The sequence below is a fragment of the Prosopis cineraria genome, unplaced genomic scaffold, assembly GCF_029017545.1.
Source record: "Prosopis cineraria cultivar Desert tree isolate PC_DT_omini unplaced genomic scaffold, ASM2901754v1 PC9, whole genome shotgun sequence".
Taxonomy (NCBI): domain Eukaryota; kingdom Viridiplantae; phylum Streptophyta; class Magnoliopsida; order Fabales; family Fabaceae; genus Prosopis; species Prosopis cineraria.
Genome location: NW_026555340.1, coordinates 26,623,765 through 26,637,042, shown reverse-complemented (window position 1 = coordinate 26,637,042; position 13,278 = coordinate 26,623,765). Strand labels below are relative to the sequence as shown.

General features: G+C 31.5%; 1 protein-coding gene across 1 annotated transcript; it reads left to right on the top strand.

Annotated features, from left to right (window-relative positions):
* The first annotated feature begins 9,062 nt into the window (after positions 1–9,062).
* Positions 9,063–11,209, top strand: LOC129319817 (uncharacterized). The gene is made up of 4 exons (XM_054964896.1): positions 9,063–9,239; positions 9,328–9,972; positions 10,518–10,690; positions 10,907–11,209. The coding sequence occupies exons 2-4, from the start codon at positions 9,370–9,372 to the stop codon at positions 11,097–11,099; spliced, it is 969 nt and encodes a 322-aa protein (XP_054820871.1). The 5' UTR covers positions 9,063–9,239; positions 9,328–9,369; the 3' UTR covers positions 11,100–11,209.
* Positions 11,210–13,278: the final 2,069 nt, after the last annotated feature.

Below are 13,278 nucleotides of genomic sequence, written 5' to 3'. Positions count from 1 at the left end.
ATTAGAACAATTTTCACATGTCTTGTCTCCTCAAAAAAATTTAAATACGATACGTTCTAAATATTATATGATAATTTTTTACAATCATTTAATGTATTGTTATGGTATTAGATGGGACACTTATTGAGGAAGTGAACTTGAACTTCTCATCATATCCAATAATCCAAATGTTCCTATTAATCAGTGTTGTTTGCACCTCCAATTATTACACTAGGTCCAAGGAAAAGCTTCTGGATACTTAAGATCAATTTTAATTTGTTGGTTCTATTGTTGCCTTTGAAGGGTCAGTGGCCAATTGATTCTTATTGGATATGGTTTTTATAATCCTTAATATTGCATCAAAGATTATAAAACAAATAATTCAAGCCAAGCTTGATGAGTTAGCTTGATCAAATTTGGACTTGGCCTAAATATTGAATAAAAAAGTTATATTTTTAAAAATATATAAAATGTAACAAATATGAAATAATTATTTAAGCTTTAGGTCATTTTATGCTAAAATATCACATATTTGAATATACTACTATAAATACTTTTTTAAAAAAATTATGTTGTCATATTTTTTATTATTTTTAATCTATAAAATATCTCAAAATAATATTTAAAATATATTAAATATTGGTTTTTAGACTTTAAGATCCACATAATATTTTTTTAAAAAAATTGAATCTTATACATTATTTAAATATCCAAAAAATATATTTTATATTTTTACAATATAAAAGCAATAAATTTTAAAGTAAAAATTAAAATTAAAATTGATAAAATGTATGTATTTAGACCACCCAAAGCTCGAATGAATTCATGTCAAACTTAGTCACTCAGAGTTTTTTTAAAAAGTTTATGCTTTTTGAATCAGGCTCAAATAAGCCAACTTATCCAAATTATTGGTTTTAAAAGATTACTTAACAAAATAACTTTCTTTTTTTTTAATGGAAGTTAGATGGGGACTTGAGAGCCTTTTGTTTAGTACTGTGGCAATGGCACGAGAATTTTTTTTTTATTATTTTTTTTTTACTTTCCCTTTTCTTTTCGTTGATACTATGTGTTGAATTCAGTGGTTACTTATAAGATAAGTATCATGAGATAGTATTAAAACGTGTGTGCATAATATATTTTAAGCTATTTAAAGATTAAGAAAGAGAACAAAATCTACAAAAAAATTTTAAAAAAAACTCTCGAACCTTACTTTTGACGAAATTATGTAAAATAAATTAATATTACTAATCAAGTCAAAAAATTCAAGTGGCAATAATCTCGTCCATGGTCTTTTTGTTCACTCAAGTGGACAAAAAATTGATATCAAATTAAAAGGGATGTCTAATAAATTTTAATTTTTTTTAAAAAAATATTTACAATAAAAGAGAAGATACATTTGCAGGAGCCTCTAGCATCAGCACCACATATTCTTTAAAAAGGAGGAAGTCGTCGTGGTTGGATGCTTGAATTTTATATCTCATGTAATGAAAGAATGGGTCGTGAACAATGTTTTCAAAATCAAAGTAGATATTGAATATGAAAGGTCAACAGTTTACGGTTCACATGGTCCAACAGATAACATAATAATTAAATTAAAAAATTATATATATATATATAATAATCTACATATAAAAAATAAATTAAAAAAGGAAAAAAGACATTTTTTAACAACTCAGTTTTTTTTTAAATCAGACCTGGTTCCTAATTCGATCATCAATCCAGAGCAGCTCATAACTTTCCAAATAATTTTTTTAAATTAATTGAGTTATTAGCCTGACCAGTCGATGATTTAACTAATCCAATTGTCCAACTTGATTTAATTTTTTAATCACTAGTAATGAGTGTTTGAGCGCAGTGGTAGAAATATCACCCTTCTCAATTGGAAAATATGTGGGTAAATGGGTATATTTAAAAAGAAAGACGCCTACATTTGTCTGGTGTCTTATTACTAGGTAGAATTATTCTGAGTGTAGTTTTTATTTCAAAATAAAGCCACGATCAATTGAAAGATAAAATTAATACGAGCGTAATATGGCATACAGTGCTTACAAAATAAAGACAATACTGATGGTTTGCAAGAGGCATGGTTCGTAGGAATTAAAGTTTTAATTATGACATGATATAAAGGATATTATCCTATTTTATCAACCATGCAATAATTGAGAAAAGCGGCCCAAGTGGGTGAGGCAGCAAATGAGGAAAGAGGGAGGATGAAAAGGTCAAAGCACTTGCAATGACGCTGATAAGTAACGCATGCAGTGACCAAGAGGGTGATGCATGTAGAACAAACAAAACAAAGTGAGCTGTTATTTCAGATATATTTGACGTTCACACTATGTAATGTGAATAACAATGACATGCATGACATGAAAGGGCCTTGTGAAGCTTACAAATCATGACTAGCACCAATGAATTCGCACCACCAATTGATCAGATTTCTCTTCCCTGATTTGATGGATGTTTGCCTCTATTTGTTTGTGCCGTATTTGGCTTTTTTCCCCCCTTAATCAATGCTCCATCTGAACTTATTTACAAGGTTGAGAACAAAAATATTTTATTTTATTTATGAGTTATATCAACAAATTTTTATTATAAGTTTTTCATTTTCCCTTCCTTTAAATGTTAAAAAAATATATTATTAAATTATATATATTTAATAAGAATAAAATTAAGAACATATTAAATTTAATAATAATTTTTTAATTTTGATAAAATATATTAAAAATAATTTATAAATAAAACAAGATAAAAAATACTTTTTTATAGGAGTATTTACATTAACACACATTATACATACACACGATTGTGTAATATTCATTAAAATATGCATAAATGACTTTAAAAAAAAACACCAAAACCTTCAAGGCTTGTTACACTACAAGAAGAACATTATGCATTTTCCACGATTAAAATTGATTCATCACCACGATTCTAACTGTAAGAACGAAAATTTGCCTCGATTTTAAAAATCGTGAAAATTAGCATTCTTATAGTTTCAGTGCAAATTGTGGTATAAGTCATGGTATTGGGCGTGTTTAGATTTCAGATAAAAAAATTGATTAATAAAACATGATATTATTTACATAATATATTTTTAAAATTAATTTTGATAAAATTAAAAATATTTAAATAATTTTTTAAAATCAATTTTATAAGTATAAGGTACGATGAAAAGACTTTCCTTTGTATAGTGTAAAATTAATAAAATCAATCTATGTAAAAAAAAAAAAAGCAGCCCAAAATTTCAGCAGATCCGTGGGTGCGCCTTCTGGAAAAGAAAATTTTGTAAACGAAGCAACCAAAAAAAAAAAAAACAAAGGTCAAAACACACACATACACACACCCAGTCAACAATACATAAATGCTATGACAGGCTTGTGTTTTCTCTGCTCTTGATAATGTTTCATTTGGGGCAAATCTCCGCAGCTGCTCAAGAACAATAGCATCTAGAATTAATAATCTGCTCGTCAAAAACAATTACTCCCTCTATTTAAAAATATAAAATATTTTTAATTAAATTTTATTTTTTAATAAAATAATTATTTATTTTTTAATTAATTTTATTTTTTTATATTTATTCCTATTAAACACATGATAATAAATATAAAATTATTATTAATAAAAATATTTTTTAAAAAATAATAATTATTATATTTTAAAATACTAAAAATATTTTATATTTTTAATATTTAATTTCTTAAAAAATATTTTATATTTTTTAAAAGAGAAGTATTCCTGTAGGAAGGACGGCGGAGGAGGGAGAAGGACTGATGACGAGCAAGCCAAACGACAAGCGAAGTGGCTGTGGAGTGTGGAGTGTGGTGGAGTAGGAACAATAACAACTCAACTCTCTGAACATGGCCACTGTAAAGATGGGAGCTACTATTTTTAGCTGACATTCTAAAAGCATCCCGTGCTCAACAGTCATAATCGATTACAGGATGGAGGAAAAAGCCGCTTACGCAAAATGGAGTTCCAAATGAAATTTTGGAAAGAAAAAACAAAAAAGGTGTTCGGATAAAAATTCTCAAAATCATGATTTTAGTTTTGATAATTGATTTTGGAAGATATCCAAACATATTATTTAAAAACCACGGCGGCTGCCATGGTTTTGTCAGTGAACCATGACAATCTTTGAAACAATGACATTTGCCATGATTCTTCTGGGAGAGTTAAAATTATACAAGAGTGTAATAAAATTAGACAAATTAGACCAACAAAAATTACTTCAATTGATAAGGATTTAAGTAATAACTTACAAGGTTATGAATTTAAATCTTATTATTCATGTGAGGATTTTATTAACGAGCGTAAGTATTTTTTAAAATTTAGAGATACGTTTCAACTTTTATGAGCTTTTGGAATCTAACTTGTTTAAATTTTTATCAATTTTTTTAAATAGATGAATTAGATTTCAAGGCTTAATACGCAACCCAATAGAAATTTGAGTAGCTCATGTTCATGTTAGGCAATTAGTACAGCAAGTAGAAAATAGTGATAAAAATTTTAAATTATATTTATTAATTTTGGCCTCTTTCAGAATAAAATAGATAGACAAAAACAATGATGATTGTTTATTGGGCGCCCAACAAACAGTCGTGACTGTCGATAAAATTAAAAATCATTAAATGTGATAATTACTGCATTGTCTAATTTTTAAGGACTTGTCTGAGTGACTTGTCTCACATTTTAATTTATGATGAAATGATATATTTGTTTTAGGTGATTTTTGTATATTGAAAAATAACTATTTTTATTCAATTAATGATTAAAACAGAATAAAAAATGGCTACTATCTTACTACAAATTTATTTATCAATCAAATGCAAGTATTGTGACCATTATATGTTGGTAAAATAATTACTTTAGTTAGGCTATTGACTAAAATGAAATAAAAAACCAGAACTTCATTGATGCAAAGTTGGGATTTATGAATGGATTAGAGAATAACTGGTTTATTTAAAAAAAAAAAACTATTTCAATCATGTTCGATTTACCAATAGAGTTGCATAAGTGAAGAAGTAATTTTTTATTTTATTTTAGCTAATAACCCAGCAAAAATAGTCATTTTAGTTCATCAAAAATCAAAATACCAGATAAGTCCCTATAAACTAAGTAATAACTATCACATTTTACGGTATGCAATTATCATTTGCATGTTTTAAAATTTTTGTTGTCATTTCTCTATTTTTAAATTAACTGTAAATGGAAAAAAGAAACCACCTATCTCCTTTTGCTAGTCGATGATACCAGTGCTTTAAAAAATATTTTAAGAACAAAAATATAATTGAGCCCTTAAAAAAAAACAAACATCTTTTTCTTTGATAGTTGTCATTAAAATTGCTAGCCCCCCTTTGAAAGCACTGAAGCACAAGGAGTCAAGTGTGGTGGAATCTTTCCTCTTCAACCATTTAATGCACTCTGTGCTGCCAGGCAAAATGGACTAGCAATCCAACCATCTCCTCAAAACGCCGAATCATTCAATGACTTTTCTGAAATAATAATATACTCTATTAATTTTAGAAAAAAACATAATTTTTGGCCTTCCTAATTTCATTGAGTTTTATTTTTGGTTCCTGTATTTTTTTAATATTTTTAATTCTTATATTTTTGAAAAAATTGGATAACTTTTTATTTTCTAGATCCCTATAATTTTTATTTTTTTAATAGTTTTAATCTTTATAGGGATTGAAAACACTGAAAAACTATTAGGATTACATGTAAAACTCAATAAAATTATAGGGACTAAAGATTATATTTTTATTTAATTTTAAACTTATAAAATATGTAATTGCCAAAATGTTTTGGGAAAATTTCAATCAGTCTCTTAATCCAACATAATTTCAGTCAACCCTCTAAGACTCTAAAATTTCATTGCACATTTGAAGGATTGAAATGAAATTAAAGAAGTGACTCAAATAATATTATTGTCCTTAGTAATATTAGACACATGAATAACTTGTGTAGAGAAAATAAAAAACTAATGAATGAAAAATAAACAATTAACATTGGTGAAATTTGTAACTTTCAATAGCATAACACCATTATACATTTGCAACTCTCGCAGTCTCGCTCACCCATGTTAGTTGCTCATTTTTTAAATATCAGTTGTTCATTTTTCTAACATGAGTTATTCATACTTTTAGCTTCACTAGAAATAATAAGATCGTTTAAATTAGGTTTTAAATTTTATTTCAATCCTTCAAACATATAATGAAATTCTGTTTTTTCTTTAAGGGTTGACTGAAGTCATGTTAGATTAAGGAGACTGACTAAAATTTTCTCTAATGTTTTTGGCCGGAGTAGTGTTTTTTTGTGAGCACCAAAAAATTCATAATTTACTAAGAAGGGGGTGCCAAACAAGGGAGGGACGTCTCCATTTGTTACAACCAAGGTTTTAAAAATCGGATCGAACTGGCCAGTTTAATTGGTTGAACTGAAAACCAGCTCTTAGTCTGATTCGGTTGACCCCTAAAAATCGATCAGTAAAGAATTAGTCAACAATCGGTAAAATAGGTTAAAAATCGATAAAACTGGACAAAAATCAGACCAGTTCTCATGAACAAAACCAGACAAAATTTAAAAAAATAAAAAAAATTAAAATTAAAATTAAAATACATCTTTCTTGATATTTAAATGAAAAGCTTCACTTATAATTAATATTAATTATGTATTTATCAATAATAAATTATATTACCAAACATCTATAATATATTTTTGAAAAAAATGCATATTTAAATGTATTTCTTATTTAATTATGATATACAAATTAAAAATATATTAATTTAATCTCAACCGATTTGACCCTAATTAGATCACGATTGGACCAATAAACTATAAACTAATACCTTATCTATTTAATAATCGGTCAAGTTTTTAAAACCTTAGTTATAACTACTTTCGTTCCACGTTTTTTAAAATCATAGAGTCAATGATTGATCATGAATAAAAAACAAAAAGAAAACAGATGGTAGAAAAACAGAGATCTATTCCCGTGCCAAACACTTTCCGGGTTCCATCTCTCATGTATGTTCACAAATACACATGCGTTTGCGTTGTATTCCGAATTTAAGGTGCAAATGATGCCAATGATTAGAAATAAAAAATTTATTACTCCTTTTATTTAAATTATAAAATATTTTTCCTAATTTTATTTATAGAACAGAAAGAGAATAATTTTTTTAATTTTATTTATAAATTACATTATTAAATTTTTATCATAAATATTTTTTTAACCTTCCATTGAATGTTGAAGAGAAAAAATTTAATACTAAAATATGTATATTCAATAAAAGTAAAATTAAAAACTTATTAAATTTTAAGACAGAGCTAATGAATTTTAAAAATTTTTTTAGTATTAATAAAACATGTTAGAAGTGACTTATAAATATGATTAGATGAATATTTTTTAAACTTATCTTTTCAAAATAAAAATATAAATTTTTAAAAATACTAATAATTTAATATATTAAAAAGATAAGGGATGAAATTAATTATATAAAAAAATAATATCAAAATTAATATACTTAATGAAACCTCAATTTATCTGAAGTAATTTTTATTTTGAGATAAATTTTTTTTTAAAAAAATGTAAGATGAAGAGAGCATTTTTCAAGTCAGGAAGCAAATAATTGCATCTATGGAATAAATCGTAGTGGCTGAGTATACAAATTGGTCTAAATAATTGAACAAAAATCTCGGCAGGCAGAACGTGAGAAAAGTATTATTAAAAAAAAAATCTCACGCGAACATGGGCACCTGCCGTACGATGGGAAGGATCATTTCCTAAACAAGAAAGGCTACGATATAAAGTATAAACAATTTAACAGATAACAAAAATATCTGGTTGTTTCTCCGCGAGAGAGGCGCCTGAAATCATGACAAAACGGCCCTTGGCGTCCGAGTTGGGCCGCTGCACGACACAAATCGGTGTGGGTCCCCACGATAATCTCCTCAGAGGGGCAGAGCCAGGAATAGCCATTCCTGGACCCCGTGACCACGACGCGCAGGCTCACTGCCTCACCGTTGAATCGAGCCCGGGGCCCCACTGGAGAGTGAAATCATCAGTCTTTTTGCTCCGCTGTAACTTACTGCGGCCCGCTCCAGCCCAACTCTAACATTCTGAGGCTGCGATGGCAACTTCGTTAATATCACGCAACTTCATGTGCTTTTAACTTAACAAACCAAAATCCCCTATAAACATCATGATTCTTCACTGTTTCATTATCAGGCCTAACTGCTCCATTTGTTCGTGAATGAGGTGGAGTTGTAGACCACCTACGTGGAGGAAAATCACGTGAGGGTATGTATCAGGACCGTCAACTCCTTCCGTGTCTAAAATCTAACGGTTTCGGTGGGGCCACATCACATGAACAATTTCTCTCCCGCGTTGATGTCAGGGAAGAGAGAGAAGAGAATCGACGTTTGGTCTGTAAAGAGACGACGTGTGAACACTAACTGAGTGGGAGAATTAGCAGCCAGTGGTGCTCAGAGCTTCGGTAAAAGATTGGTTTGCTGGTGAGAGAATCTCTTAGCTCTATTCATGATAATCCCTTAAATTTATAAATTTTATTTTCCTTATGAGTTCTTTAATATAAAACTTGTTACAAACTTATAATGCCATCCTGTGGCACTTCATTGGATTTTTTATCTACTAAAATTTTTTATAAATAATCCTTTTTGATACTCGCCTCTCTTTTGAGAGGTGTAACAAGCATAAATTTAAAAAAAAATTAATTTATAAGACTAACTTATTATATAATATTTAAGAGTGAGCCTCTTAAATTTTTAAATTTCACTTTAGTTATAAAATTTTTTGATGTGAGATTTGTTATAAATGTAATGAGTACAAGCTAATCTCAAAACCCTCTGACGTGAGACTTGTTGTAAATGTAACGAGTATAAAGAAAAAAAAAAACCATTCCAAAATTTTTTGATATGAAACTTGTTTCAATGTCAACTTTTCAATAGATAACATCTTCGATAATTTTAATTTATGACCTTTACCCAGCCTTCTATCAATTCCAATTAAGAGGCTATGTAATGAATATAAAGTTAAAGAGAAAATTCATTCTCAAAAATTAGTTTGCTTGGTGAAAAAACCTCTTGACTTATGAACTTCCCTTCGTTTGAGTCTCCTGCGGCCGTGGGACTCGCTACAGAATTCAACGTGTCCGCTTCATGAAGAATCGACGGCTGAGATCGATTGGCGGAGCCACCATCTCTCCCAGTATAAAACTAGATCGCGGCCTTTTCCCTCGGTACTCCAGTTCCTAATTCTAGAATAGGTTTCTAGGTGAAAGTGGGGTTAGCATTCCCCTAATTTCCGCCTAAATCTTGAAATTTTAGGTATTCAGTGGAATCAGATCCCGTATTTCGTAGAGGACGACGATGCTGCTCCGTAGCTCATCGACGCCGGTTCTCAACTCATGGCATCCTCACTTCAAGGATTCGTCCCCCGAACCGGAAATAGTTCATCAGATTCCGAGAAATCGCTCGATTACATTGTCGGCCTCGTCGAGCTCCTTATCTTGGATGGACGATTCCGCGAATAAAATGACGCGGGCGCTGTCCGAGACAGATCTGCGGGACCTGTCTGTGCCCAAGAAGAAACCGTTCACCCAGCTCTTTGGTGGGCTCCCGGTTGAAGACGAGGAGGAGAGCAAGGTGGAGAAAGGGTTTAGGGCATATTCCAGAACGGCGTCGTTTGGTCGTGGACTGTTTTCGTTTTCTGAGTTGGACGAGGAGTGTGGGGTTGGTCCCATGGATGATGACACGATGAGTGTTTTAGTTGGAGGCGAGATTGGTGGTGGTGATGGAAGGACTGGTCGTGGACGCGGAGGCGGTGGATCGGACGACACAGAAGATGGGCGTTCGGGGTTCTGGGATTCGAATCATGGCAACGATAGCGTTGACATGTATTACCAGACAATGATCGAAGCAAATCCAGGGAATCCGCTTCTTCTTAGCAACTACGCAAAGTACTTGAAAGAGGTGAGTGAAGTTTCTGTTGGCTTTGTTTTTGGTCTCCTGTATGATATTTCTATTTGCTGCTTGAGGTTAATCAGTATAATTTTCTGTTTTTTTAATAAAATACTGAAGGAGAAGTTTAAGCTGCCTTGTTCTGTCCTCTTTTCAACCACAATTCATTGGTAATTGCTCGTCGTGTATTCTTCTGCCTATTCGGTGATTAAGTTCTCCAGTTCTGATGAAATAATTTTATGATGAAAAAGGATCTTTCTTTGTATACCCTGAAATTTTTCCGAAGTGAGATAAATTCTCATCACATCGTTGCTATTTAGTCCTAGCTTTTCACAAAACTTTACTGCTGAAAAAGCTGTAACTTTCTAGCGCTTCAAAGCTTCAGTTTTATTATTTTTTGTGTGTAATATACTACGCACGAGGCCGGGTTAAAGATTTGAATATTGAATCACCTCTCATGTTTGTTCTTCTTCCTTAGCTGTAGTCCATATATCTCAATGCCTCGTGCTGCAATCCGCATAGTTTGATCTTACCATGTTGATTTGTTATGGTGACAGGTTCGTGCAGACTATGTTAAAGCAGAAGAGTATTGTAGCAGAGCAATTTTGGCAAACCCAGGTGATGCAAACGTACTATCCATGTATGCAGAGTTGATTTGGGAAGGTCAAAAGGATGCTTCAAGAGCTGAAACTTATTATGATCAAGCAGTCAAAGCTGCTCCAGATGACTGGTAAGAATCATCCGCGGTTGCTTTTTTTTTTTTTTTTTACTGGTTGAGTTTTTTCCCACACATATATATCATAAACACAAACTTCTGTTCGATAATGTTATTGGAGTAACCTTGGATAGTAAATTATCTAATTTGCAAAGGATGCTGTGAATAAACTATTGCTCAATAGCTTATGTCATTCTGTGAATTAACCCGAGCTTTTCTTCGTGAATGCAGTTATGTTCTAGCATCCTACGCTCATTTCCTTTGGGATGCAGAAGAAGAGGATGAAGTAGTGGTAGAAGGTGGTTCTGAAAAAACTCCTGTTTTCTCCATAGAGCTCCCTTGGCTGCTGCTTCTTAAGTTGCATGTCTTTGTAGTTAATACCATACGACTACCTCACTTTGTCTATATTACCTTAACCCTGTAATTTTTGGCCGACCAAATAAGATGTAACGGTTTTTCGTTCAGTTCAGTATATGGTTGCACGAAAGGTCGATTTTCGATTAATAATGAAAAAAGTGGCAGGCCTTCTCTTTACCTTGTCCTTCTGATTCATCCGCTGATGCATGTATTTCGAAAAGCTTCATATAGTTCTAAATTCTTGCTCAAACGCACACATCCAAGGGATGATTTATTTAGTTCTAACTTAAGTATAGATTAAACATGCGAAGCGATGTTGGATTGATACCAGTGATTACATATATTTTGTGGAGTAGAGCTACAATATTGTAGGAGTGTCGGGGGAAATGCAAATATTTTCTCTGCAAACGCTATCAACCATCAAACTGCCGTGTAATTGTTTTAGTGCCAATTCACGAGCTTTTGTTATTTTGCAAGTGGAATCTGTTGGTTTTAATACTTTGTGGGAATGAATGAATTATTGGGTTTTGGTACACATACGTGCACCTTGTACAAGGAATGGAACCATTGGCACTCCGGTTTTGAAAATGGTTAGGATGGTGACAGTTGAGTTTACATGTTGGCAAGTTGGGGGGAATGAAGTTGCGAAGTCCGACTCGTCTTTTCACTTTCTCCTTGGCGCTGTTTGCATTCAGCATTAGACCTTTTGGGCCATTTCTCAGAGTCTTGGCCCAAAGACCTTTTGGGCATTTTAACGCATTGTATAATGAGAAGAAACTACTGCTGTTTGATTGGACAAATAGTTAACACTGGAACTTTTGCGATCTGCAATAGCAGCTTAAGTTAGTTCTTCTCCTGTCTTACTTATAAGATAGAGAGTATTATTTTTGATTCTATTTATAAGATATTTTAATGATTAGTACGTTCATTTTTATCATTTAGTCTCTATTAAATGTTGAAAATTTAATTAAATGTTAGAGTATTTTATTTTTAAACTAGTATAATAGGGATAGAGTTAAAAATTGCTCAGTTTTTAGAGACAATTAATGAGAATTATGGTTTTTCTTGATTTTGATAAAATGTTGAAAGTAACTAGGAGTAAAGAAGAATATTCACTATTCAGACAGGCTGTTATAAAAAAAAAGGGGGGGGGGGGGACTACTCAGACAGGCTTTAAATTTTATTGGGAACTATAGAGGGGAGGAATCAGCATCCTCCTCAATTAAGTTAAGAACAAAGCACAAAAAGTGTATAGAGGCGAGGGCTCATTGTTTGTGTAGGACAGGCAAAGGCTTTCAGAGGAGAGAGCAACACAGGTTGAGCCCAGCTGTAGAATCCACAAACCTTGTCTCCGCCTTACTCCGTGAACCTCCAGTCCTGTCTCCCACGCCATTGCCAACCCACACATACAAATATCCTAACCATGCCATGCCATCCTCCATTAACCTGCTCTGCAAGCTACCCACTTTGAATTCCTCTTCCCTTTCCACGAGCTTTCTGGGGACGCCACGCCGCCGAGATCATAGCCGCCTCCTATTTAAAAACTATCATTCACATCCCCACACACACACACATTGATAAAAGATCACACTGCTTCTCTGACCACGGCTACATATCTCATGCATATCTAGAAACACTTTTCTAGCGTGCTTCACAGCTGAAGCATCATTTATAAGGGCGCCTGTAAACCCGTTTCTATCTCTTTCTTTAAAACAACATTTTTTTTCCTTCAAACATAAAATTAATAAATACAAATATAAGTTATAATATCTGAAGTCCAAATTGTAATTCTTTAAAATCTAAATAACAAATACAATACAAACACTATAAATTTGACATTTCAAATTTAAGTTCCTATGATCATGTAAAAAATTAAGAAATTTAATCACATCAAACAAAAAATATTTTTCAAATAATATCAATCAAACTTACATCTTAAAATGCACTACAAATTTAAACCATGAAATTAAGTGATTTTATTTTATTTTAAAATTAGTCTTATTTAATTTTTTTAAAAAAGGAAATTAAAAAAAAAGGCTGGCCTAAACCTTTCAAGGTTAAATCCTAATGGACTCAACCCAAAAAACTCAAGCCTAAGAACCCTACATATCATTTTTTTATCAAATCTTAAAGTCCAGCCCTTGTGAAAATGATATGAAAATATGGTGTAAAACGGGTTAGAGTCAAGGCATCAAGGTAATATAAACTTCTGATATAAATTTATTACTATCATTTTATAATTAAAT